Source organism: Platichthys flesus, chromosome 7, assembly GCF_949316205.1.
Source record: "Platichthys flesus chromosome 7, fPlaFle2.1, whole genome shotgun sequence".
Lineage (NCBI taxonomy): Eukaryota > Metazoa > Chordata > Actinopteri > Pleuronectiformes > Pleuronectidae > Platichthys > Platichthys flesus.
Genome location: NC_084951.1, coordinates 11836109 through 11863218, shown reverse-complemented (window position 1 = coordinate 11863218; position 27110 = coordinate 11836109). Strand labels below are relative to the sequence as shown.

General features: G+C 42.1%; 2 protein-coding genes across 5 annotated transcripts in view; both read right to left on the bottom strand.

Moving 5' to 3' along the window:
• The window catches only part of acot7 (acyl-CoA thioesterase 7), a 46870-nt gene extending 23346 nt beyond the window's left edge, over nucleotides 1-23524 (bottom strand). Inside the window, exons 1-7 of one of the 4 annotated variants that reach the window (XM_062391161.1) lie at nucleotides 23217-23524; nucleotides 17445-17562; nucleotides 16535-16691; nucleotides 7757-7848; nucleotides 7369-7483; nucleotides 6980-6994; nucleotides 6748-6834 (exon numbers count right to left, since the gene is read on the bottom strand). In XM_062391161.1, the coding sequence (XP_062247145.1) occupies nucleotides 6748-6834; nucleotides 6980-6994; nucleotides 7369-7483; nucleotides 7757-7848; nucleotides 16535-16691; nucleotides 17445-17562; nucleotides 23217-23266 (634 nt within the window). In that variant the 5' untranslated portion in view covers nucleotides 23267-23524. Of the gene's footprint in view, nucleotides 1-6747; nucleotides 6835-6979; nucleotides 6995-7368; nucleotides 7484-7756; nucleotides 7849-16534; nucleotides 16692-17444; nucleotides 17563-19645; nucleotides 19815-23216 lie in introns of those variants that run through there. The other 3 variants (XM_062391159.1, XM_062391162.1, XM_062391160.1) reach the window with 3 other exon arrangements.
• Nucleotides 23525-24550: 1026 nt separating this feature from the next.
• On the bottom strand, nucleotides 24551-25529 carry LOC133957269 (transcription factor HES-2-like). The gene is made up of 4 exons (XM_062392762.1): nucleotides 25440-25529; nucleotides 25241-25336; nucleotides 25038-25125; nucleotides 24551-24937 (listed from the first exon to the last, which is right to left on the bottom strand). Exons 1-4 carry the CDS (start codon nucleotides 25527-25529, stop codon nucleotides 24609-24611), a joined length of 603 nt encoding a protein of 200 aa, XP_062248746.1. The 3' UTR covers nucleotides 24551-24608.
• Nucleotides 25530-27110: the final 1581 nt, after the last annotated feature.

Genomic DNA, 27110 nt, shown 5'->3' with positions numbered 1-27110 from the left:
GTCTTTATTAGTGGCAAACAGTGGATCTGTTAATGCAACTCAACCCTCTCCTTGTACAGTGGATGTTAAAAGGTTGAAGCGACGCTCAATGTGAGACTGGAAATGAGGACAAGCGAGGCCAAGACAGCCTTGGGCCCCGCGTTGCACATTCACAGGGTGACATGGCACACTATGACTCTCCCTTACCCGTAGGGTGGGAACACGAAAGGCAGAGCGTGTGGATGGGGTGCGGCGGGGTGGGGGAATGAGGGGTGGTTTGGAGATGGTGTGTTAGAAGGGGGAAAGACAGCTCCCTCCAAATGGGGAAAAAAGGGCAATTAGTAACCAAGTCCCTAGTGCAGCCCAGTTTGCCACGGGGCGAGTACCTCTGTGATTAGATTCCATGTGACGATTCACCCAAAATCTGCCTGCACAGTGCCGTCCGTTGGCAGCAGGCATGAGAACAAAGGGGAGAGTCTTCGGGGCAGCTCGTGTCACTCATCAGCCCTGTCACCCAACTTCAAGCCTGTTTAATTAGAAACGGCTCCGACACAGCACACTAGGCAAAGCACCCAGTGATGTAAGGGTGAAGAGAGTGTGACGCCAAGAGATCGACAGCAAAGTATCCGTGACCTCTGCCTCTCTCACCCTCGCATCGCAGCCGAAACCTTCTTCCACCATCTTAATCCCTGTTCCTTCTCTCGCCTCCCTGTTCTTGCCCTCAGCCTATACTTGTATTCCCCACTGACAATCCCCCTCTCTCGTCTTGTCAGACTCATCCCCTCCCCAATATGTGCTTTAATCATGGACAGCTTCAAACGGCTCAAACTGCCTCCTAATGAGCTGTTACTATAGAAACAGCTCCTGTTAACATTATTGCCACGCAGCAACCCACCTACATCATCTTATAAAGTCCCATAAGCTGCATATTTTCTTTATATTATAACCATTACAGCTGTGACACAATTTAATAAACACCAGGCAGCATCAACAGATTCATGTGCCGCTTTGAGTTCTGCAAAACGGAGGTGAGTGCAGCTATGATTACTGTTCCACTATAAGATATGCGCACCGCAGGCCTGGGAAAATCAATGAGATACGATTCCTGTGATGGAAATTCTGTCAGATAAAGGGCTTTCAGATTAAACAGACCTCTGTCTGTGATGGTAAACGTCCTCAGCTTCTGCAGATGTGTTCTCTAAGTGTACAACCCAGCCTTCAGTTCTTTTGTGTGCTGTTTCTAACCTGGTAATGGTAATTTGTCCTCTTTGGTCGATATCGGCTTGTTTTACATGTAGCAGTGGTGTATTTTCACCCGGGCTGAGAAGATGATTCCATTGCCTTTTTAATCGGATGCAACACAACAAGATACGACACATACAAATACTCACAACCCAACCAAGTACTCACCAATGTACCACAAAACGTTTTGAGGATTTGGTCGTGTGATGTGTTTGCATGTGTTTTGTTTTATTTTTTGTCCAGGAAGACTACTACACTCTGACTGGTGGTGGAGGTTGTTGCAGATGCATGTCACCTGAGGGGAGGAGCTGCAGATACTATTCAGGATTGCAAAAAAGTACTGCCACCTTCCTCTGCTCCTTTCAGAAGAGAACAAAAGCTAACGGGTGAATTGACACCAGGCTGAAAAGCAGTGTTTTCCTGTCTTCTTTGGCTGAGCATCACTGATCAAGGTTGTTGTGGTCTGAAGTGTTTGCTTTTGTACCGTTTTCATAGCATGACTCACAATAATAGACACCTGACAGCTTGTAGGAATCGCTTAAAGTATATGACCATCTCCTTTCCCTCTTCTTCTATGCACACAGAGACAAGCACATAATTGTATGTATTGTTGTGTTTCTTGTGTTGAATCAATTTGATGCAGGGTAATAGTTGATGCTTTTTCTATTCCATATTGATTTGATGTCTGCATTTAGCTCAATTAAAGAAACTCTCCTTGCATTTAATGGCTGATTTGAACAAGCTGAGGCTGTTCTGTTGTGTTTTTGGTTCAGCTCACTGAAGATCCTTTTACTCGGTAATGATGACCACGTTCAAGTTTCCTCACTGATTTCACACTCGTTCCAGCCAAGATTACAGACCTTTCATCTCAGCAGCCACAGAAAGCTACGACTATATAACTTTTGTCTGATATATACTGTATTTATTTGTAATATGCTAGTGCAGTGCTCATTCTACACCTGCCTGTTTGGAATGGGCTCGGCCTGTGGTGATGCTGGTGGCAGCCTTTTTTCTGAAACTCTAAAAGTGATGTGCAGTAATTGAGCCGGGGCAAGTAAAGACCAACTAATGGACAGAGCTCTGAAGCCACCACTGCTGCACAAAGAGTTTGTTGAAAGTGCTTTGATGGGCCCAAGCCACCTCTGCTAATGACTCCCTTATGATGTTTAATTTGTCTCAAAGTTTGTGAGTGTGAGGTACACATGCAAGAGAGCATTTATAACCTCTCCCCCATCACTTTTCGGAAGCAATATTGAACTTTGTGGATCATATATAGCACTGCTGGGGTTAGAAGGGCAGAGATGGGCTGGGACTTTAAAGTTCAAATGGACCAATCAAAGGAGGGGAGCACCAGCCACTATCCCTCACCGCCAAAGTTTGAAAATTCAACATGTCAACCAAGTGGCGAGGGCGGTGTTTAGCAGTTGCGAGCGCATAGCGAAGGGGCTTATCTGCGTTTTTTTGTACGTGGAGCAGAAATGTTTGTTTGCTAGTATGGTTCTGCCCTCCCACAGAAGAGCGCAAAGTTTAAGAATAAATAAACAACATAGTCCCAGCCGTTCATGCTGCAGAGGGCTGGTCCCCTGTTTATTCAAAGTTTATCAATATTGAATGTATCACATGTCCATATCAATATCTAATATCGACGTCTCCCTTCCTTGGGCCCTTATAAATACACATGCCAAGTGTGAAGCCAATAAAATCAAGATAGGAGTTCGATAAACTGTCAGGGAAACAGAGATTTCTATAGTTTTATCGAACAGATAAAAACCTTTAAAGAAAACTTTAATGTTAATGAGGTGCTCCATGTATTTCTACAAGGGAACTGGACCTGTGTCTTATATAGAGCAGGCGCTTGTTTTCAACTGGATTTACCGATCTCAACAGACTGTTCTCCTGAGTCTAGGCCCCAACATTATTCAGTATTTTATTTCTGTATAAATGTTGGTTTGGAAAAGGCTGACAAAGTAGAGGGAGCAATCCACACACACATGCAGGCAAACACACAGACACACACACACAAACTCCTCATAAAGGTCGATCACACAAGCTCCAGTGGACATATCCCTGTCTCCATGAATTCCTGTGTCTCATCAAGTGACATGTTTATATACTCACTGAGCATAGAGCAGAGCAGAGGACAGATAATATATAGAGCCACAGTGATGGATGTGTTCCTGTGATCGACCAAGCTGGCTCTGCTCTGTCACACACACACACACCCACACATACTTTTGTGTGCACTGATAAAAAATCCAACTTGCCAAAATATATTCATACTGAATAACCGACAAATCCCAACCTATAACAAAGGTTCTGTTGCTTTGGCCTTTTCGTCGCTCCGTTTGATTTAATCGGGACTGCGGTTCTGTCCACCTGTGGCAATCAACTGCTGTTTCTATGGAAACAGGTGGTACACTTCCTTCAGAACATGAAGGAGGGAAGAAAGCGAGCAAGTGGAGGAGAGGAAGAGAGAGCATGAGATAATGAGGCGAGGTGGACAGACTTTAAATAAGCTGCAACAAAGTCAAGAAGAGAGAGAGGAGAAGAAAGAACATTGAGTTGAAGGGACTCATGGTGGGCTCTCGTCAAAGTTTCTGATTCTTTGATCTTTTTTAACAGGCATGATGGAGACTTTCATTACACCCTCAGGTGTCGGCAGTTTGAGTGGCAGCTGTACAGTCGCAGGTCTCAACTGACAACATCTGGCGCTGTAAACGTTCAGAGTAATAATGAGTAACGTTTTTGACAAGATGCACAGGTTATTCTCATTTTCTTAGTGCTAAGCAGCACACTCATGTTTCATTGAATAATAACATAATAGATAGACAGATCATTCTTGACTCCACAAATGTGGTCCACCTCATTCACTGTCTATCCTCCCACTATCCAGAGATGAAGCCAAAAAAATCCCAGACATGGACTCAGCTTTATTGTTAATATAGAGCCGGAAGCAGCTGATAGATGGAGCTGATCTAGCGAGGTCCTGCTCGACAAATCGTGAGTCAGTCTGAGCTGTCAATCATGATGTTCCCAGAGAAATTAGTACCTGAATACACATATGTGTAGAATGAAGTACCTAAAATGACAGGAACCATCTTTGAGAAATGTTTTTTTGATGTTTACTTTGACTTTTTAGTTTGGTCCATGTCCTATCCGCTAACATGGAGAAGGCAGGGCTAATGACCTATACTGCGGCCAGCCACCAGGTGGCACAAGACACTTTGGCTTCACATTTGGGAGCGGTCATGTCTCCAATCTTTATTTACAATCTATGGTCCAACTACAGTTCAAATCACAAATATAATCTCTGTGAAAAATAACAGTTGAGAACAGAATATATTATGTATAAAATATGTTGTTTTTCACAGGGACTATTAAATCAGTATATGGCAGTTCCAATGAAAAGACTAAAAAAAAAAAAATACTATTTTTTATTTTAATTAACAGGATGTGTGTGTCATTTCATTTCAATAATTAGACCTATCATTGCTAAATGAGAGACTGTGACACCCACACAGGTCAGAATGGGATCCGATGTGACTATCAAATCAATCCTGACCAAATTGATGGTATTAAAATGTCAAAAATTGAATTGCATTACCATTAGCGACATAATTGTCAAATGGTGTCTAGTTGTGGCTCTGCTAACACCATCTGCTGTCAGTCAGGATTCCCTGACTGAAACAAAGGTCCAAATCGCCAACTGTGTGTTTGCTAAATGTTTATTTGTGTATATTTGTGTCTGTGTGTCCTCAGATGTTCCTGTTTGTGTGCACGTGCTTTGTGTATCCTCAATGCTCACACTAAGTAGTCTGCTTCCCTGCACCTCAAAGGGGAAACAAGTAAATAACCTGTCATTGTCTCAGAGAAGTCAGTTTGCTTTTGTCAAAGAAGATAATAGCAAGAGGTCAGCGGACGGGATGCGAGAGAGGAAGAGAAAGAGAGAGAGAGAGAGAGAGAGAGAGAGAGAGAGAGAGAGAGAGAGAGAGAGAGAGAGAGTGTGCCTGACCTGTCTCGGTTATGTAAACAAAATAAGTGTAGTGAAAGCAGCAGCAGCGAACAACAGGGAACATTGCCTAATGAGCGATGGCATATATAGAGAGAGCAGTAGATTGTGAGTGTGCGTGTGCGTGTGTGTGTGTGAGTGTGTGTGTGTACGTGTTTGTGTGTGTTTGTGTGTGTATCTTCGCAGTGACCCGCATGCTTGTTTCACATTTGATTTTTAATTGGACATATTTTTCAGCGAGCTCTCCAAATTAAAAAGCAACCATGACACATGTGACGCTTATATGTTCCGCCCAGCTCCCTCCTCCTCCCCCGTCCTGTCATCTGTTCGGTGCTGATAAAAATGTAGGATTTGTTACAGATGTAGCCAGAAAGGTTTCCTCTGGGGATTTGCATTATTTATATGTCGCATGAGACCTCAGACAATCGCAATTCTTGTTTACGGTTGGCTAAACCATCAATCATTAATTGTTTTCCTGCTTATGATTTTACAGTTGACGGAAAACTTTTAATCTGAATATCTGGTTAAAGGAGAAAAAAAGCACAACAGGGAGCTTCTTGCTTGCGAAAGGGATTTTGATGTGTATTCGGCTGCTGTGTGAAAAGCAGCCTTCTTGTTTCCTTTAATTGTTCTAGTTTTGCATTTTCTGTTTTGTCCCTGTCACTCTGTTTCTTCACCATTACAGACCGTGCTCTTAACAGGAGCAGAAACCTGTCAGAGGAACTAACAACTCCAGCACTCATTTCAGCGAGACAACAGTGCACACACACACACACACACACACACACACAACCCCAGAACATCACACCGTGATCACACTCACATCCAGAAACTCCCATTACAGAACCTAAAAACTAAATGTACTTTCATCTGTCGGCCACTCACTTAGGAGAGCATAAGCACTGATGGCCATAAAAGTCTTTAACAAGGATGCTTCACTTTCTATTAAATTCAGCAGCATTTCTTCCTCTGTGAAAAATCTTGGGGGAACTTTGTTGGTTATTCATGAGAAAACTGCTGAGGACGGACTTAACAAAACAATTTAGGTACTGAAAATATATGAGAATACATCCAGTGTGTAGGAGGTTCTTGTGTGTTTATCAGTGTGAGATGTTGAAACATTTAATCACTTGTTACTTTAATCTCCTCCTTCTGTTTTACTTAGACTAAACGTCTATGTATCACTCTCTTTCTCTTCTTTGAATCTCTGCCTTCTTACATTCTCGCGACCTTTTAACCCTTTTCTATATGTTATCTTAGCATTCTGATGATGTTCACATAAGACGGAGTCATCTCAGATATACTGGGGACATCACTGGAACAGAAGATGTACACACTGGATCAATCACACAGTGTGGTTCTACATTTGAAAGTCAAATAAAAATCAAAGCAAGTTGTAAAATAATACTTTGCATTTATTTATATACTAGGAGATAATTACAGTGGCTATATCAAGGCTAAAAGAGAAAAAGTCAGTCTGAATAATAGAAAAATAACAAAGGAACAGTTGGACTCACCTCCATGGACACAGTCGTGTAGTGTGCAGTCAGAGGGGCCCACCAGATGGATCAGACTGGACTGGCTGAAACCCACGGTGTGCTGTTCTGCAGTGCAAACACAAAAAAAAACTTAACTACTATGCATTTTGCCCAAACAAGCCAACACCGACAAAGTCTTCATGCTTCCACATACTGTGCACAACCCCACTGTGATGGACTGACATGCAGCATGCTCTACGGCGTGTCATACCTTTTTTTGGATCCCCTGCAGCTCAGCAAACATGACACATAACTTTAAGTTATTAACTTTATTAACATGATGACTGAAAACCTTTACACAGCATTCAAGACATTTGACAATAATAAAATTGCCAGTGTTTTTTGTTTTTCCAATATATGTTGAAGTTGCAAAGCTGCAACAATGCACCGTTGTACATTACATACTGAAAGCATGAGGGATTCTTTAAGAAGTTACTTACTAAATCAGTATTTTGCAATGATATGCCACTGTAATTAAAGTGGTGTAACAACAACTACAACATCTTTCAATCCATGAGGGGGTTAACACATTATCCATAACTTCCGATTTCTGTTGTATGTTTGCTTTTGATTTGGGGCCTTTAGGGTCCAGGATATTACCTGGGTTGGATGGAGGTGACACTACGTCTTTAATCCTGGTTTGAGTCTTCAGTCTATCCATCTTCTGAGCCTCGTAGCGCTTCCTGCCCTCCTCCGCTTGCTCTGCACTGGCATACTACAGAACACATTCACAGATCCATCAAACACCTGTCCCTGCATGGCTATATATAAAACTCTTTTAATACACTGTGTTTCAAGACGAACAAGAGGAGCACATGGGACTTTTTCACAGTGTTAAATGTCATTGTTGTTTTGACCCAAAGGATCCGCTCTCCTCGACTTCCCGTGTAACTTCTTCTACATATGGAGGAGGGAGAGTCTGATAGAGAGAGTGCTGCTGACAGGTAAAATGCCAAACAGCTGTCTGCTAAGGTCAGAATGGATGTACCTCGATGGGCGGGACCTCCATAATCTTGTCGACATTCTTCAGAGAGCAGGGAACGTACCACAGCGCCGCCTTGTTGGCCAGCTTCTTTGTACCTGAGGTCACAGAGAAATAAGGTTGAATTATTTTTCCCGGGAAAATGTCAGCGTGGAATCGGGTACCGAATAAACTGACATGCATTTGATGTATTTGATGTTTCTTTTGAATAAAACAACAATGGAGCAAACCGTTTAGAAACTGCTGTTTTCAAGACAAACACTTATTAACACAACACCACAAGACAAAACAATTTTACAAAGCCGTTGGTGCTGTCCAAACATTAGCTTTCTCTTGCCAACAAAGGGAAAGAATACAAACAAGGAAAATATTCAAAGACAATAATTACATGCCTGTTCAAAGCTCACATTCGCTTAACCCATTATAAGGAGGTTTGCAGAAGGTTTAGCCTGATCTCTCTTAATCCCAAATTGTCTGCATTTGTTTACTCTGAATATAAAATGGGTAGAATACAAATTCACTCATTCAAATTCTCTGTACAAACAAAGAAGTTGTGACATTCATTGTTTTTCCGGTTGACACATTATTATTAGAGGTGTTTTCTTCTGTGAAGATTACAATGGTTTTCATGAGGACTTTTAAACAAGCAATAAACCAGAGTCTGTCAATTGAGGGGAAAAGCAACAGATTTCACACAAAAAGACAGCTTTCATTCAGTCCAGCAAAATATAAATGTGTTTATATTGTGGGTTGATAGCTTTGTCAACGTAAGCTTTATTTTTCTTCCTTATTGAATAAAGCTGTTGATAGTTTGAGATGTTATTATAGATCAGATTTAAACTAAGGAAAAGAGACTTGTTATAATTTAAAGAAATTTCTAAGGTCAGTTAACAATGCTTATTTTTGGAGCTTATTTGGGGGATTTGTTTGGTTTCTTTTTTATATATATAAATGACCCCATTGGGTTAGATATTAGGTATTTAAAGTTAAAGTTAAATGTGACTTGTGCATTTGTGGATATTAAGTAATATTTTTACCTCAACCAATGTTTTTATCATAAGTATTGCAGGATGCAAAATTACGTAAAAAAAATGTTTACAAACAATTTGAGGAGGGGTGGGGCATGACCCAATAAATTCTGGATACAGATCAGGTGGATCCAGAATCATCATATCATTCTCCTTATAGATCATAAAACACTGGAGGCTGTAGCATGAGCTCTTCCTTCTTAAAGAAAGATAAGAACCATAAGATCAATGTACAAAACTCGTGGAAATCACATCTCATAGCAATCAGGCGCAGAGGTTGTCATAGTGATATCTGCTCTGTTCTGCCTACACTTTTTCACTTATTTCCTAACAGAGAGAGAGGGGGGGGGGGGGTTGTGTTTATTATGGCATGCAAGGGAGGCGCACTGATTAAAGAAAGCACAGGGCCATCAGGTTGAAATTAACTCACTGTCTGTATGTGTTAGAGGCTATTTACTTGAGGCTGCACCATCTGATTAACTGAGAGGGTAGTTTCACTGGGATGGATGGTCTACAAGCATATACATGTGCAGCGCATCAACACGGACCGAAAATGAATGTAGGACATGTCATGAACTAAAAATAATTAAATGAAAAAGGAGAATTGTGGTGTCACTGTGAAGGAGACTTTGCAGAGGGAAGTGTGAAGTTGAAGGAAGACTGAGGGGGTAGCTGGCTAGTTAACATCTGCATTTTACACCCAAGCTAAAACCATGCAGACAGCCGAGTCGCGTTACCATGCCGACCACACTTCTCTCCTCCTCCTCCACTCATTGGCTCCCGCCCTTGCCAGCAACCAGGAAGTTGCCCAGAGGAGAAAGGGAGGCATATTTACATATCCTTGACTCTACCAAGACAGAGTGACTCTGGTCTATTATTAGCTCCTGCTGGACCCTTTAAGGGAACTGTGTTTAGGACGGAAGGAGGAAGAGGAGGAATGAGAAAGAGAGAAAGAAAGAGAGACAAAGACTGGAGGGGGAAGCACTGGAATGAACCGGTCAGCTAAGAACCATTCCAAGTCTGGCTGATAACCTTTTTTCACCAGAAAGTAACAAGGGCACTGGCTTTGAATTTGAAATCCCTCTGTAGCAAATGAGACAGTGTTTGATCATGTTATCGCCTGCACCCTTGTTACCTTCACAGTGCTTAGACTTCACAGTATCATGCGAGTTGTTAAAGGGAAACAAACAATGTCTACATTCACCTTAAAACTTTAACATGTAGATTATTTCCCTCAGATCTGTTAATTTTTCTACACTGAGAAACTGGTTTATTGTATGTGTTTGTTTCTACGTGACAAGCCATTGTGGAAAAACAAAAATAAGCCACCATGGAGGAGGCTCAACTACCAGGAAGGACAGCTGGCTTACTTAGTTAGCATTAATGAATTGTGTGAATGAGATAAGAATAAGAATTTGGCTGTGACCACACTGAACACAAGCTCCACAAATATGCTCAGTCAGATTTCCACTCCCTGGCAGAACGCTGAAGAAACACAACGCAAACATAGTGACCCTGTGCATCATGGTTTGTCAAGTCTCTCCTAGCTTTAAAACCAGGAGCTCCATGAATGCAAGAGGGAACTGTGGCTCTTCTGATGACGGGTACTTGGCAGTGGAAGGCACTTTTCCATCCTAAAATGTATGTTGTATTTGTGGAACATGACTGTGTGACAGATTTACAGCAGGGCATGAACCCACGAGAAGAAACCTGCATGTGAGCAGGATTTTACACATCAGACAGTCCAGCCGAATTTTACAGGAAATATGTTGTCAGCAAGCATGAAAAACATTTTAAAATAGGCTGTAATGAAAAATAACGATTTAAACATTGCAACAATGGAAAGCACAGGCCCATAAAATCTGGCAGTTAGATGAGGGATAAGAGAAATCCGCTTTATCTGACGAACCAAAAAATATAAAACTTTCCGCTGATCACAGTAAATCAGGTATAAACACAAACAGAAGCAGGAGCCAAACCAGCAACCAGCAGAGTGTTTTTAAACGCACTCTGAGTAACAGGTGCTGATCTCCGTCATGGCAACAACATTTACAGAATCACTTCCTGTTTGATGTTTGTCTTCATAGTTAAAGCACATTGCTTATTTTGTTGATGCAATGATTTATATATTGAGCTGAGTTACAGGTGTTTTATTTTGAAAAGTTGTGAGCTTGGGCATGAAATTTAAACTGACCTCTTAAAAAGCAGACTTTCAACGTATGAATATATAACACCAGTTAAGTCAATCAATCAAACTTACATAACAAGCCAAACATTTGAACAGTAATAAAGCAATTTTAGCTTCATTTTATGAAAAGCATTGACTGTCATGACAGATAAACCAAGACAAGATGAATACAGTTTACAAACTTTACTCTGCAACATACACTTTAAATGAAATTCTCTGCACACAACATTCAGTGTGGAGACAATAAAAAAACGACAGTACTTTGTAGAACTGTTTAAGGAGGATTAACTTGTGACAAGGAATCATTCTGAAGGAGTTCCAGGGAACAGTCCATTCCAAACAACAACAGTCCATTCCAAACAACATTATAAGTTAAAGCATTTTGTGTGTGTGTGTGTGTGGGTGGGGGGGGGGGGGGGGGGATTTGAGTCTGGGTGCTCAAGAGGAAAGAGTATTTGTTTATTCCTGTTCTTGAAATCTCCAAAATGCCAAAACCTCAGCCTAAACTGCTCTAAGATCTTTAATATAACCTTCTTGTTCCTCTCCCTCTCTTTTTGCTCCAACCTTTCTGTGCACTCCACCTTCATCCATTTCTTTCACCTCAAGCACTTTCACTTGATTTATTGCTGCCTTTTACCCGTTCACCCCTCTGCTCTCCCGTTTGTCTGCAACCCACTATACCCTTCATTCTTCCTCCCAAACAGAACCCCCCTGTTTCCCTTTCTCCTTCCTGAACAGCGTGTTCCAGGCTCAGTGACAGTGCCGAGAGATTCATCCTCAGTGCTGGATCCCCGTGTGCAAAACCACATTTTCCACTGTGCTGAGCCAAGGCTCCATTAGTTTTAACTACATTACAGTTGCTCTGTGGGATGCTACATCCTGACAGGGAGAAATGAAATCAGGCCAGGAGTACAGTTATGTGACAGAGCTTTCTGACAGTGCACATCAACATTATTGTATATTTAGGTTTATGAGACTCAGCGCTGAGTATTGATATAGTGAGCTCCTCACTTTTTTAACCAGATTTTAAAATGGGAGAACAAAAAGTCCACAGTTGAAAAGTTTCACAGTGACTCTAAACAAACCGTGGTCTGTTGTGTTTAGCATGAGAGTACTGTTGCAGTTATAGACCTCAGATCTGCCCTCAGGCTATTTGCTCTGCTACAAAAGTCAACCTAGCCTAAAATGTTGCCGTGGGTGTAACTGACACAATGAATGATTACATAAAAAACCACAAATAATCTTGTTTAAGTGCAAAAGGCTTTAGAGCTAAATAAAATCCTGACAATTATAATATATGATATTTATTATCTTAAAAGGTTGTATGTGGATGTGTGTTCGTATGTGTGTGTGTGGTCGTGTGTGTGTATTCCCACAACGGTGCAGTTGTGTGACCCACCAGGATCATGGCAGGAACTGTCCTGCTTGTTTTAAGCCTTAACCCACAATGCATTGCTCTCAGCTCTGCCTATGCATGCATGCGTGTGTGTGTGTGTGTGTGTGTTTGTGTGTGTGTGTGTCTGTGTTTGTGTTGAGGGGGCACGTTCTGTCTATGCTGTCTTTATGCAAATGTGCGCCTGAGTGTGCATGCGTTACAAGCATTATTACCTCTGTGAGATTTCTGCTTCTGCGTGTAACTGCGCTATTCATACATTAAGGTAGTCAGTGCTTTTTTCTCCTCATATCTGCAGATCTTGATGAATGTGTGTGTCCATGTGTGTGCGTACGTGTAAAGTGTATATTGTGTGTATCCGTTTTGCGTTTATGTGGCTGCGTGCAGTTTTCTAGACACTGAATGTGAGTGTACTGTACTTACATGCATGTTTGAACATATATCTGTATATGCAAATCTGTGTGTGCTGCCGTGTGTGTCGGTCTCTTTGTGAGTGCGCATGTGCATCCCCCCCAGCGGGGACAATCATCACGGCTCGTGCACACAGTAGGCAGCCTTCCCCTGGGGGGCCGTGACTGAGGACTGCCTGACGAGATGCTGCCTGACTGACTGTTGAACCTGGGTGCTTGCCTCCTCCCCCCAACACGCGCACACAAACGCACACACACGTGAAATAAACATGAATATATAAAAACAAACACGCATGCTCAGAGTGTAATATACTGTCACAGACGCATGCACACTTACATATGAATAAAGCTGTAAAAGCATGCATGGCTGCACATACACTCAACCTCTAATGTAGATAAACATGCATAGAAATAAAAATAAACACATGATATCATATTCTAGAGCCAAAGAATAACAATCTTTACTGAGCAAAAGTGCAGCTAGGATCATGTGACACTAGTCAGTCCTGTTACTGTCCTTTAGAAAGAAGTGTGTGTGTGTGTGTGTGTGTGTGTGTGTGTGTGTGTGTGTGTGTGTGTGTGTGTGTGTGTGTGTATATGTGTGTGTGTATATGTGTGTGTGTGTGTGGGGGGTAGGTTATGTGACTTTTTCTGTGCAGAATGTGTCAGTGTGCACAGATCAGGTCGGCACACAGGTCGTCGCTGCACATTCGCATATGCCAGGGAGTCGGGTATGTGCGCACGTCGTGTCGGTGCATGTGTGCAGGTACATCCACTTGGTGTTTGTATCGGACTGGGCCACAGTGTGTGAGGCCTGACGCTAAGACGACATGACAGAAGCAAATAATGTCTGCTCCCGTTATCTTCTCTTCCCCCTCGGCCCTGCAGGAACCTTTTAAAGGGCCAAACACCGATGAAAACACACATATATCTTCATGCACACACATCCTTGTATACAATACAGTGCATATGCATACTGTGTCACACACGCAGACACACAAACATGCATCTCGGTGCAGAGTGGAAAAACACAACTAACCTCTGCTTTTTCCTCCATTATTGCTGTTAGCTCCTGTGCAAATTCACAGGTCTAAAACCTAAATATGCGACAAATCAAAAGATGCGCTCTACCAAATCCTACATTCTGTAAGAATGGACGATGGAACTGAGGTTTAGATAAAAAAAAACTCCATAGAAACAGAGACGTCCATACGTATGTAATGATTAACAGCTGTGTCATCTCAAATGCACACAAACATACATTTTCCCACATATGACCTACATCCCATAGCTATGAACAAATAGACCACCCAGCTGCAGCCTCCTCTGGCTCCCCTTTAATGTCAACGCTGGCTGTGTGTGCCTGACTTGAGGACACACAGTCATCCGCTCACACCACACGGTACAGGAGAATAATTTGAACATTGTATTCTATTCTATTTCCTCAAAGTGGGACACAGGGGTTAACGTGTGTTGTCATGTTTTTGTTTTGTTTGAGTAAAAAATGATGCCATTTAATCTGAATCAGGGTGACGGCAGGGCTGGTACATATCATTTGGGCTGTTACGTGAGCAAATCCCGTCCCAGATGCTGTGGTTGGCCCACGCAGCCTCTGGAGAGCTCGAGGGGATGTTTTGTCCTCCCGGAGGAACTCACCTCTGCGCCTGCTCTCGACACGAGCATGAGCTCCTCGTCTTCATTACACCCACACTGCCCTGACAGTGAACCTGCACCTAGACTTGGGAGCTGCTTACTCCTCTTTGAGCTCTCACATGCAAAGCTGTGCAATCATGGAACTGGGAGAGTGTTGTTCAATCTGCTAATGACTTAAACTACATACCTGTCATTTTCTGATCAAATAATGGAGCTGAGAATTGGTATTATGACCACTCAATGTGCTTTACAGTCATACAGTGCCATCTGTCTGCAGCAATTTCAATTTCTATCAATAGAACACTGTCTGCTCAGCCATCAGGGGAACTTTGGGGCTCAGTATGTTTCCCAAGGACACTTTCGAATGCAGAATTAGATTAGTGGACAAACCACTCTACCTCCTGAGCCACAACCGCCAACATTAAATCTAATGTGCCAAAAATCAATGTAATTTACAAAAAACTCTTGGCTAAATACAGTTTGCAGCACCATGACTAGAGTCTTGAGCCTTGAGTGTATTCTGTCAATCAGCTCTCTTCCAGACTGAGGTCCTTCCTGGTGGGCCCATGCACTATAGTGGGCTGCCTGTGAAGACGCCTGTGCGTACATCCACTTCTCTCCACCTGTCATCTCATATCACTGCCTCCGCCTCCATCAACCTGCTTCCAGCCCAGCAACCAGCCAACCAACCAACCAGTATAAGCCTGTTGCTAGGGCAACGGCTGTCTAGGGGATACTTCTTTTGTTTCTCACACCTCCTTTCCTTCATCCTTTTTTCCGTCTCTTCCGTACTCTCAATCTTGCTTCCTCTTTCTTTCATTCTCTCAGCTGTCTTTCTGCCCATTGATATGTCTGACTAGTTATCTCCTCCCATTTTTCTTCCTGTCTCACTTCCATCCTCTATTAGTCACTCTCCTGAATCGACTGAAATGGAAGAGGGACGTGTTGCTTTAATGCCAAACTACCTCTTCATTTCAAATTCCTTTAAAAAAACAAAAATAACAAACAATCCTGTGAGCTTTGCTGTTGATCATCTCAAGAAGCTGCACCGGTGTTGCAGCACTTCAATGATATGTTGTGTGTGTCTATCATTGCATGTATTAACAGGTTCATGCGCCATCTATCCAACCTGGATATGAACCAAAGAAGTTGCAGTACAGCACGTGGCATTTGGTTTTTACAGGCAGTCAGTGAATCTCTGTTGCTCCTGGCATTTAAAGGTTCAGAGACAACGCTAGGTCAGCACAATCTGATCCTCCCTGTGTCTTTACTGAAGGGACTCTGGGTAGTGTGTGTGTGTGTGTGTGTGTGTGTGTGTGTGTGTGTGTGTGTGTGTGTGTGTGTGTTGTTTATTAGTGTGTGTGTGTTGTTTATGTGTGTGTGTGTGTGTACGTGTGTACGTACGTGCGTGTGTACATGCTTTTCTATGGGCGCACATTAAAGCTGCACATATCTTAATAATTAACAAGATATAGGCTGCATCACTCAAACCAGACACCAACATGACTCTGAGTTTCTTTCCCCCGTCTCAGCTCTAAATGCAGCTCCTCCTGTAAAGGGTTTCTAATCGTTCAGGCTTCTGCTACGAGCTGCATTACTTATCGTATGCTGCCCTCCACTGATCACATGGCAGAATATCACAATGATGAAGTGAGGGAGTTATGCAGTTGAATTTTATTTTCCCAAGTGACTCGTTCCCCCACTTCTGGCTTTCGTCTCTGCTACAAGAGTTACATCTCCCTGTACACTCTTATAAATAATAAAAATAATAACGGTTGAATTTTCTGTTGGTGCAGACTGTTTGTCTAGACCAAACAGTCTGCACCAACAGACTTACAGAGGTCTTACGGAGGTCTTACATAGACAGATTGTTATTGTTTTTTAGAACATATGTGGTTTGGGGTCTGCTGTAAATTCCTTTTAAAAAAAGGTTATTCAGCAACATTACTTCTTCTGTGTGAGATAGAAATACTCCTAGAACAATATGTAAATCATGATTTATGGTCAACTGTTTTAAAAGCCAAACTGTTATCTAATGCACACTTTTAAATTGAATACAAATGTTTTAAAATATTTTTACTTTATCACAATAAACATTTCACAATAAGTCACCTGTGAGGATGTTCTCCGCCATGACTTCGACCTGCACCTCCAGTGAGTGCTGGGAGGTGTGCGTGATCTCAGCCGTGACGTGGGCGACCTCGCCGATGAACACAGGGCACAGGAACTCTGTCTTCTCCACCCGAGCCAGAGCTGCCATACAGCGGTCCTGGAGAGGAGAAACAGCAAACCTTAAACCTTCGACAAATGTCATGCACAGATAAACGACAAAAAAATATTTTTTGAAAGATGCCTTTAGTAAACAAGGCTTTCATCACCCTCTACTCTACGACCTGCGGTTGCAGAGTTGCCAATTTCTATTGGGATAGATGATAGAATCTCCCTGGAGTAAATACCCTGCCTGCTTATTTGTCCTCGCTATATACTTCAATGTTCATATTACTTGTTAGTGAACGCAGTTGTTTTGTTGTGAACTGAAGCATGTCTCCTCTTCTTTTAATTTGTCAACAATCAGGCTGTTGGGGCAAAGCCAGGTAAAAATCTCTTAATCAACATTTGAACGTACTGTCAGATAAGTCAAAGGAACCACGATGTCTGTAAAAGATAAATCCCCCTTGCACAAAGTATGTGAAGACTGAGGAAACTCAGATCTTGGTATGACATGCCAGAGAATGCAGTAGCTAAGTAAACACATTGTGATGAAACATGATACATTTTTTTGTGAAAGGCATTTCCGTATAGTTCTGCATCTTGACAGGTACGATTTAAAAGCTATACTGTGGAACTCTGTTGTATTCTTTTTTTTATTTTAAAGACAACTGTCACAAGGTGAATAAATCAGTTTGAGTTAGTAAACGTATGAAGTTAAGGGGGAGCAGTTCTAAAAGCTTTTCACCTCTAATGACAATGTGGAAGAAACAACAAACATTACGATTTTTTGGGGCTGACTTTCATCTCTCACCCCGTTCTGTGTGTTGCAGTGTCGCGTGCCGATGATGCAACCAGCTTCCTCGATCATCTTGAGGATAGTGCCGCCGTGGACGTTGCCCACGATGTTGGCGTCATCAGGCCGCATGATCCTGCATCAAAGAGGAGATGGATTAGCATAAACTGTGTGATCTGATGAATGGTAGGTTTAAACGTATGCTATTAACATATTGTGTTAAAATAGTTCTTGGCATCCTGTTTCCCACATTTAAACCGTTGAGAGGGAAGTTCTTCTTATGGAGGACAAGATCCACAGACCCAACCAAGCAATGTGGATTGTGCAAGGTGATGCACAAGGACTGCTTAGACTTGAGGAATAAAACAACCAGTACATAAACAGATGGCTCAGCATAGATGCGCCAGTTCATCATGAATGGGCTCAGCAGTTTATTTTTATAAAACAAGGACAAGGGACACTCTTTTGAGGATGCTAATGGAACGAGTTTTAGCCAGAGCAGGCAGATGGTTTTAAAGAGGGGTGAAAGAAGCCATCTTTGACAAACTGGGAAGAGCATCACTCAACAGAGGAGGAGATGGTTTATGACACCAACTCCTCAGACCCACAGAGGTGAAATACCTGAAAACCTTCCACTTCTCATTAGAAGAACTAATGAAGAAACGGTATCTGCAGTGTTAGTACATCTGTGAACAGAGAAGGTGTTTGTCCACTTCTCTGTGTGGACAAACACTGCAGATACTGTGAAATGGAGGACTGAGCCTTCACAGATATGAAGCTGTTCTTACAGCATCGGACAGGGCATAGGTTTTAAAAAACAGGATTGAGTTAGAACCTTGCAACGGAGGGCTGAAGATGGGTTAATTACTTCCTTCATGGGCCTTTGTTAGTTAACCTTAGTTAGTTTTTTTTATATATTTAGGTGTATGGTTAGTTAGTTAGTCAGTCAGGTAGTTGGTTAGTTAGTATGATAAGGCTAACAAATACTGAAGGGGTTGGTGGCAGTAAATTTAAATGTGGCTTCTTGACTTGTAGGAGGTATGTGAGTGAATTCTAGTTAGTTTATTTGATCTAATTGAATCTTTAGATCAATATTTAATATTTAAGCTTTAACATAAGAAAGGCTGTTTGATGAAACCAGGTTTTTGTTAACAAAAGGTAGACAAAGGGACCAGTGATGTGCTTGTAGATACAGTCAACACACAGCATCATTATCTATGACAGAGTTCAGTGCGCTGTCACGTACATCAGCTGGTTCCTGTTCTCCAGTGCGTTCCTCAAACTAGTCTTACCACTACTGTCTGATCTGCTCACAGACTCAGAGGTTACAAACACACAGGTATGCACCGTTACACTGACATCTGACTAATCAGAGAGTTAAGATTTGCAGGAAGGTGAAGAATGTTCCTTGTGTAGATGAATGTGAAAGTTCAGACCTACGAGACAGTCCTGTCTGAGTCACAGTGGCAGTTAGAGTACGGATTCAAATAGATTCAAATGGAGAGATAACCTGTACTTATCTTGGCCCTGATTAGCCAAAAGATAATTTCTGAGGTCTTAGTTAAGGTTAGTGGTAAGATGTAAATAGAGGTTAAGATTAGGTATGAATTGTTCATGATCAGGGTTGGGGGTAATCGTTTTGTTAGGCTGACCACAGTAATGGAAGTCAATACAAAGAAAATAAGGAAGCTCCCCAAACCTGTGTGTTAGTGTGTGTGTGTGTGTGTGTCAGAGAGAGCGAGAGGTATTGCTTAGGGTTTTCGATACTTTTAAAACGGATCTGGTGCCTTAATAGATGCTTTATTCTTAAAAAGAGCGAAAATGACGGAGAGCAATAACAACAGATTTTTTTTACTGCTAAGGCAAAATGGAAGTTTAAATTTAACAAATTACATGTATATAAATACGTGCAACCAAAAACAAATAAATATAACTTAAGTATGATAATGCAACACTAAATAAAACAGGTTTCAGTGCTTAGTAAAGTAAAATATTCCAGCAATTACAATATTTATTTCTGTGCAATTCAATGGCTAATTTGCAATCCCACTTAAATTTAAAAACAGTGCCTCCCTCTGTTTTAACAAGTGCCCTTTGTGTCAGCATGGTGATCATGAAGTTTGTCATGTGCCTCATGGGCTGATGTCATATTAACTACACACGTGTGGTGATGTCTACGTTGCCTGTGGTTGTGATCCCAGCCCAGTGTGATAATCTACCTGCTGATTTGACATGTGGAGCTATCCCATCCTTCCCTGACACCTCCGCTGACTTTCTGACTTAGACGTTTCACCATCGCCGCTGTCTTATCCACTTCATCCCCCAGCCTCCGAACAGGTCTGAAACACTGCATCTCTGCACCTGACTGACTGACTCTCACCTCTGACTTCAAGCTCCTCTCCTGCCTCTACATCCACAGACTCTACGGGGATTCAGGTCTCGACAGTAGCTTATACCTGGAAGGTTGACCCCGCCCTTACTGACTTAATGACGACTGTTCAAACTGGATCACAACTACAACACACCCACTGACGCAGCAGGGGACCGAGCAAACCCGTCTTGACCTCACACACACATCCACACCCACACACGTGCACGCGCATGAGCACGCACACGCACACGCACTTGCACACGCACACGCACACACACTCACACACACAGCTACCCACACACACACACACACACTTTCTTCTAAAGGACAGAAACAGGACTGACTAGTGTCACATATTCCTAGCTGCACTTTTGTTCAGGAAAGACTGTTATTCTATGGCTCTACAATATGATATCTAGTGTTTATTTTATTTTTGTAGGCATGTCTATGTACATTGGAGGTTGAGTGTATGTGCATACACACACACACACACACACACCAGCACACACACAGAGAGAGATATGTCACACAAGATCAAGATCACAAAATAAACTGACTATACAAATTACAGGACCTGTCTGTTGACCATATTCCACAAAGATTGCCACAGACAAATTAAGCTAGTGTGGACAAAAGCAAAGTCACCCACACATAAATCTGGTTAAAGAATTGATTTAGAGGTGAAGTCTATGCCAGGGCTAAATACCCAATAGTCTGAAAGTCCAACGGCCCTTCAAACAGATAATCTTTCAAAATATTGTTACAGTGCAGCATAATAATCCCCTTGTAGTGCTAATTAAAGTCTAAACTTCCTCATACTGTATGAGTTGGTTTAAATGAAAAACAACCGAAATGAATTCTTCACTGAGTTATGAGGTCATGTCCGAGAGGTGTAAACAACCGAGCAACATGTGTACTGCTTAAAATTAGTTAAGGCATATGCCAAAGTGGTAAAATATAAAATAAAAACAGATTTTCTGTGCAGGCCAGGACTTTCAGTTTCCAATGATTGGCTATCGAAGCACCCACACATTACACCTCAAAGTCGTCATTAGTTATAGTTAGTGGGATCTGCAGCAAGGACACCAGGAAAAAAAAGCTCACAACTGACCAAAGAGGCCGAGTTCTCCCCTGAACAAACACATAAATCCATCTTCATAATCTTCCCGCCATGGTTTCTGCCGGTTTCCACATGTTAAATATGAGACTTTTAAAGACCTTTGTTAAGTATGACAGATTTGACACCAAATTGTTAAGTATGCAGAAGTAGCCTTAATTGAACCCTAACACAATTGAAACCTATACCTCAATGTATTTAAGACCCAGGATTTAATACTTCAACATATTTAAGACTTTTTCAGGCCTACAATTCAGATTATTCAATTTTAGACAATTTTAAACAGAAACCCTGTTCCTCCCCCATGTTTTACCTGTGTAGAGAAGAGCAGTGGTGAAAACTGTGAAGCAGCTTAAGAAAAACACATCTTGGGTACATTTCTGTCCCAGGCTCCAGGAATGAGGACACAGCAAAGGACAAAGATCTAATGGTGCTGGGATGGATTTTACCAAACACTTGGCCTGAACTGTATTTATCCACACAATCTTACAATACCAGGTAAGAAAGGTATTTTAACAAACAAACACAACTGTGTATACACCAATGTCAAACACACACATCGGTCCCACAAATGCATTACTGTGTGTTTGAACAGATTGACACACACTTAGCTGATTACCCTTAGTTTAATTATTAAAAAACATTATCAACAATAGCGTGTATTTGCTATTTTATTTGCCACCGTACATTTGACACATCCTACGATCAATACGAGAACAAGTTGAAATGTAATCGTGTTTTTTCTTGCTCTATGGAACTTGGTGAGCGGGTTCGATCTCCTTTGAAGTGTGTGACTGACTGTCGCAGCTTAGATGACCAGGATTAGGCCCAGCGAGCTCAAGATTAATCCCGAACTGTATATATAGGCTGTCAGTTAAAAAGACAATAATTTTTTATCTCAATATTCCACAAGTCTTCTAGTCAACAGAGTGATAGGCTTTGTTTCATCTCCACATGAGAACTACTTAATAGCTCTGACAGAGTTGGAGCCCAACAGGATCAACCACCACTCTGGCTGCAGAGGGCGCTGTTGCTCAAGTTACATGGCGTTGATTTGACTAGTTCTACAAGAGTTGAAAAGTAGAAATTACTTTGTTTACTAAAATGCAGCTTTAAAGCCACATAAGATCGTGAGGTGTTTACATGAACTGTGTCATTTTAACGTATACACACAAAGACAGGAAGTGGGGCCAGGCATTGGTGAACAGCAGGCCTGGTCACATTCACAAAGACTTTCTAATCTGAAAACAAACACTGACTGTGAAAATATTGTACGGCAAAGAATTATATACTAAATTGTTACAGCTAATCACAAACAACTCTTTAATTTCAATACGAGAATACAATATAATGTTCTAAACTAGATTATAGATTCTTGTTGTTTAATGTAAAATAATGTATATACAAAAAAGGCTGTAAAACTGAATACTGTTACATACTATTGATATTTTTACAGTAATAAACAACCTATTGAAATAAAAAAATGGCTATTTTCTGTAAATCCAATAGTCAATTATTGTTTTTTATTATTGTTACTTTTTCAGGAATAGTGAAAGCTATGAGGGATTTCTAAAATCCTTATTCTACATCACAATGATTAACAATATGATGTGTAAACAGACATACAGTCTATGGTGTACTGTAAAGATAGAAATGGTGTAATGTGACAGAGGTGTATACCTCCACCTACAGGCGAGCCCAGGGACAACACCCCTGAGTGCTGCTGGGAAATGAAGCCCATTCATTGCAACGGTATTTTAATTGGAACCAGTCACTTCAACTTTGTCGCTCAGAGCTGTAATCTTTAACTACAATGTTCTTCCTTTTTATTGTCTTTTCAGAATAATAACAATGGATCGGCTACACACTGGGGTTATTAGCCACATGTCCCAGACAAATCATTTACAGGAACCATAATATTCAAGCTCAAAAGCCATGAAATTAAACTTTGAAAGGCGAACTCGACGTGTCCTTGGTAGTTTCAGCGCGTCCTACCGGCGCTTGAGGTCATCAAGCAGGCGACATTAGTCAGACCGTGCGCACCGCGGCTAGGGCTGAACCCCCCCGTGCCTGATTCACATGATCCGACCCTGTGGATCCGGTTGGGACCGAGCCGCAGTGTCTGTGTGGACCACAGTGTGGACACATGAAGGTGTCTGTGTGTTACCGCAGGGCATGGAGCGGATTACCTTGTGCTTTGAGGAGCGCTCACGCGATGACGCCGGTGTTCTCGCCGGTCGCACGTTATACGAATGTGAAGGCTGCTCACACATCCGGGATCGAGTCGTATCAAACGTCCTACCTGCACAACTGGAGGGAGGATGCTGCCCCGCGCGACTCCGGTGCCGTCATGTTGCTGCTGCTGCTGCTGATGATGGTGGTGGCGGTGATGAGCTCTCTGGTCTCTTTGTTCTGGTGTGACGTGAGGGGAAGATCGGACTCATCCGGTGTTCAGCAGCCGCTGTGTTCACTGTCTCTCTGGGTAGTGACTCATCCCGGAGTAAAGCACAGAGTTCTTAGAAGCGCTAGAATAATGGTTTGCGCCAAGGAGCTAAAATATCTAAGAATAGGCAAATACAAATGAGATGTTCCGTAGTGACCGTAACCTTTGAAGGAAGTAAACGGGGAAGATTAGCAAGAGAAGTAGGAAACACAGCCGGTGTCAGTGTCTACATCTGCCAGATGGGGGCAGCAGAGACCACATTTAACAATATAATGCTGTAATCAGAGCCGGGGCAGTGTTTCAAGCTGCCTGCTGTGGGCGCCTCTGACCTCAGCATCCACCAGGCAGGCCAACGGTTTTTATTGTGTTGAGCTGTGCTTAGCAGATGTATGGGCCCCTGCTTCTGCCCATCATATAGGGAGACATTACGCGTCATTGTTCTTGCACCAAAGTTGAATTTAGAGTCTAGTGGAATCGACGTGAGTCTCTGTTCACCTATTTTTAGGTGGAGGATGCATAAAACGTGTTTTTAGTTAGTTTGTGATATTTGTTGTGACTTGTTTTTGTGTGTCAACTATTTTCCATACAAATGACATTCAGTCTATCCAACTATAACAGTGTTTCCCTCTTTTTAAGGTAGCCTTAAGAGCGTCCAAAATGCGTAATTACGCACGCGTAAAGACCAGTATTCTCACATTAAAGTGAAAACAAATAGACAACACAGCATCTTACCACGACATCGTAGTTTATTTTTGTTAATATAGCATATATACAACATTTGCTGACAATAGCAAAAATAGAACACATCCCAACAGAGATACAACAGAGACACATAATGTGTCTACAATGGTCATCTGCACAGACTCAGGAAACTGAATATGGTGCAAATTCATACATACTTTGACCCTTTGGGTCTTACAGGGCTGTTTCAACAGCCCTTAATCATTTAGTCCACGAATAGGACTAAATATTTAACGTATACATACATGCAGATTTAAAAATACGACTGTCTAACCTTGTCAACTTATACAGGACAAAAGACTTGTGCGCAAAACGTAAGTATATAATACTCAATCATTACGATTTAACGATGAAAATTCTAGCTTTTCATCCTCGGAAACGACGCATCAAATCACTGTGTATATTTACAAGTGATACCTTCTGTACACGTTGCCTTCATGTGAATTATGTAGTCTCAGCAAAGTCTCTCCGCAGGCTTTGTTGAGACCCGGTTTCTTGAAGTTGAGAGATCTACCAAGGTCTCCACATGGCGGCGCTGACAGGCTGCGGGCCTGGCTGAGCGAGGCTCGGAGCCACTGCGCTGCTGCTGCGGGTCTGAGTCTCCAGTCTGGAGCTGAAGCTGGATTTAAGGCTCAGGAGTCTCTGTTGGATCTGAGGGAGGCTCCTGGAGCTCTGGGCGCAACAGTTCCGGCAGGATGGGGAGACGGTGGCGGACATGGACTGCTGAACGAAGCAGTTCACTCGCTGGCACGCTTCTTGATCCAGGCTCGTTTTGGGAAGCAGAGCGGAGACGCGCTGCAGGCAGGCTTTGTAGCCTTCTTTGTAACTGTCTGCGGAATCTGAAAGGACAATGAAACGTTAGTTTTGTTGTTCAAAAACAATGTTAAAATAAAATACAAATCGACTGTGTATCTGCAAACAAGCAGAACTATATCTCACCTTTGTTGTTAACAGGGGGGATGTCGCTGAGGAACCTCGCAGTCATTTCAAGGATGTCGGCTTTCTCAAGCTTGGAATAGCGAGTCTTCTGGAAGGAAATTATAAAAAGAACAGGGTTAATACATCATTTTTAACGAAACCTTGATGTTAGTATATGTGAAAACCATATATATTGCATATCCTGAATTGACATTATAACTTACATCTCTGCCTGTGAGGGGAAGGATGAGGTTTTTCAGGTGGTTAAGGCTGTCGTTGATACGGGCGCGCCTTCTTTTTTCCATCAGAGGTTTCATAGTCTGAAAAGTACAAATGATGTTTAGTATCCATTCGTTATATCAAGAGGAATAAATGGGGAAAAACATTTGAAATAACGAAACAAAATACAGTGACTTCACATACCTTTCGGAGCTCAAGAGCCTGTTTTCTTTTGGCCACAGTTACTCGTGGAGAAAAAGCTGGGAGAGCTTCACAAGTCATATTTGGAGACATTTTCAGGGTCTTCTTTGTGCCAGAGAAGTGTTCGGAGGACAAATCTGGGAGAAGAGTGACTCTAACTGCCGAAAGCCGCGGTATTTATCCAGGTCCAAGGCTTCGGTCCTCGTGCGTCATGGGTACGCCCCCAAGCCGACACAAAACGACTTGAAATGACTACGTATACGATGAAAACAACGCCAGTGCCTCACATTTGGGAATGATAACCATCTGTCTTCTGCTCTAATCCAAGCGTGACAACTGCAGTGCGTGTCTGCGGTAAGATCCATCGATCTAATCAAACAAAATGTGCCTCCAAGCTGAAGAAAACTGTGCGTAAAGAAGCCTGAGGCTTGGACGCACCGAATACCCATTCACCAAATAAAAATCTGCACTCTCCAAATTAAGATACTGTTAAAAAGTAAACAACTTGGGTCAATATTAGTCCTTTATTCTCATATATAGATGGAAAATCATGTTGTTTATTTATTGAATACAAATAACTGGCGCGTAATTACGCACCAATACTTTGGCTGTATATGGTTGGGGAAAAGCATAGGGTTAATAGAATGTAAATATTCAGTGAGCTACTGATGAAACGTAACAGAATAAACCAAATTTTATGTTTATGGGTAACAATAGTCTCAGTTTGTCTGAAGAAGCATGTGCCTGCTTCTTTCCTGTTGCTGTTCAGTGCTGAGGTTGTATCGTATATAATTACAGTTTACAGTTTTATTATTAATCATGAACTCATTTTGTTTGATCAGTTTTTAAATCATTTAATGCTGAATATTTGAAACATTTAAAGAATAAACAGCACACTGAGAACAGGGTGCAGTACATACATTGCTGGCATAGGGGTCACGCTTGCGTGCGTTTAAAGTGTCTGTGGAGATACAGACTCTTAAATCACATACCCAAGCCACGCTACTTTCATATAACATCTGCTACTAGATTTAGACAACAATAGTTTTGCATATGACGTTTTATGCAGTTTCAGCCGGGGGGAGTCGCTACCTGTAGGGAGTGTCCCCCTGCTGCCAGCCACTGACGCATGCATGCAGGGCGGTGGGGGCTGATAACCAGAGGTTGCATGTTCTTCAATCCCATTAGCCATCGCACATATACAGTAAAAATACCCTGGTTTTAAACTCATGTGACATTTAGCACACACAATACTTTGGTACAATACTCAAAGTAGTTCATAACCAAAAGTATTGTGCCCTTTAAAGTAGGAATCAAACTATCTTTGAGGTTTTTAAATAAAAACTGCAGAGACAGGACGACCCACCAAATGCCACTGCACTCAGGGGAACCACGCGTGCAGCACGCGCCACGGAGACCAGATGGCTGTCTGTTACCGACCCTTCCACCCCACCCACCGAGCCGCCCCCCCCAACACACATGCACTCCTCCTGCTCACCACACCAGCATCCCGAGGAGCCAATCTCCATGTCCAATCGTAGATCCATCCCTCATCCATAAGCACATGCACACACACATGCACACCCACCGACTCACAAACAGACACAGACACTCACACACACATACACACAAACACACACACACACACACACACACACACACTAACACACACAA

Bases quoted from the DNA above. Each gene is read 5' to 3' on its own strand.
- LOC133957269 (XM_062392762.1), bottom strand. From the start codon at position 25,529: ATGTCTCCAAATATGACTTGTGAAGCTCTCCCAGCTTTTTCTCCACGA. The intron at 25,337-25,439 runs GTATGTGAAGTC...TGTACTTTTCAG, and splicing joins AGGCTCTTGAGCTCCGAAAG to ACTATGAAACCTCTGATGGA. The intron at 24,938-25,037 runs GTGAGATATAGT...TTGTCCTTTCAG, and splicing joins CCCCCCTGTTAACAACAAAG to ATTCCGCAGACAGTTACAAA.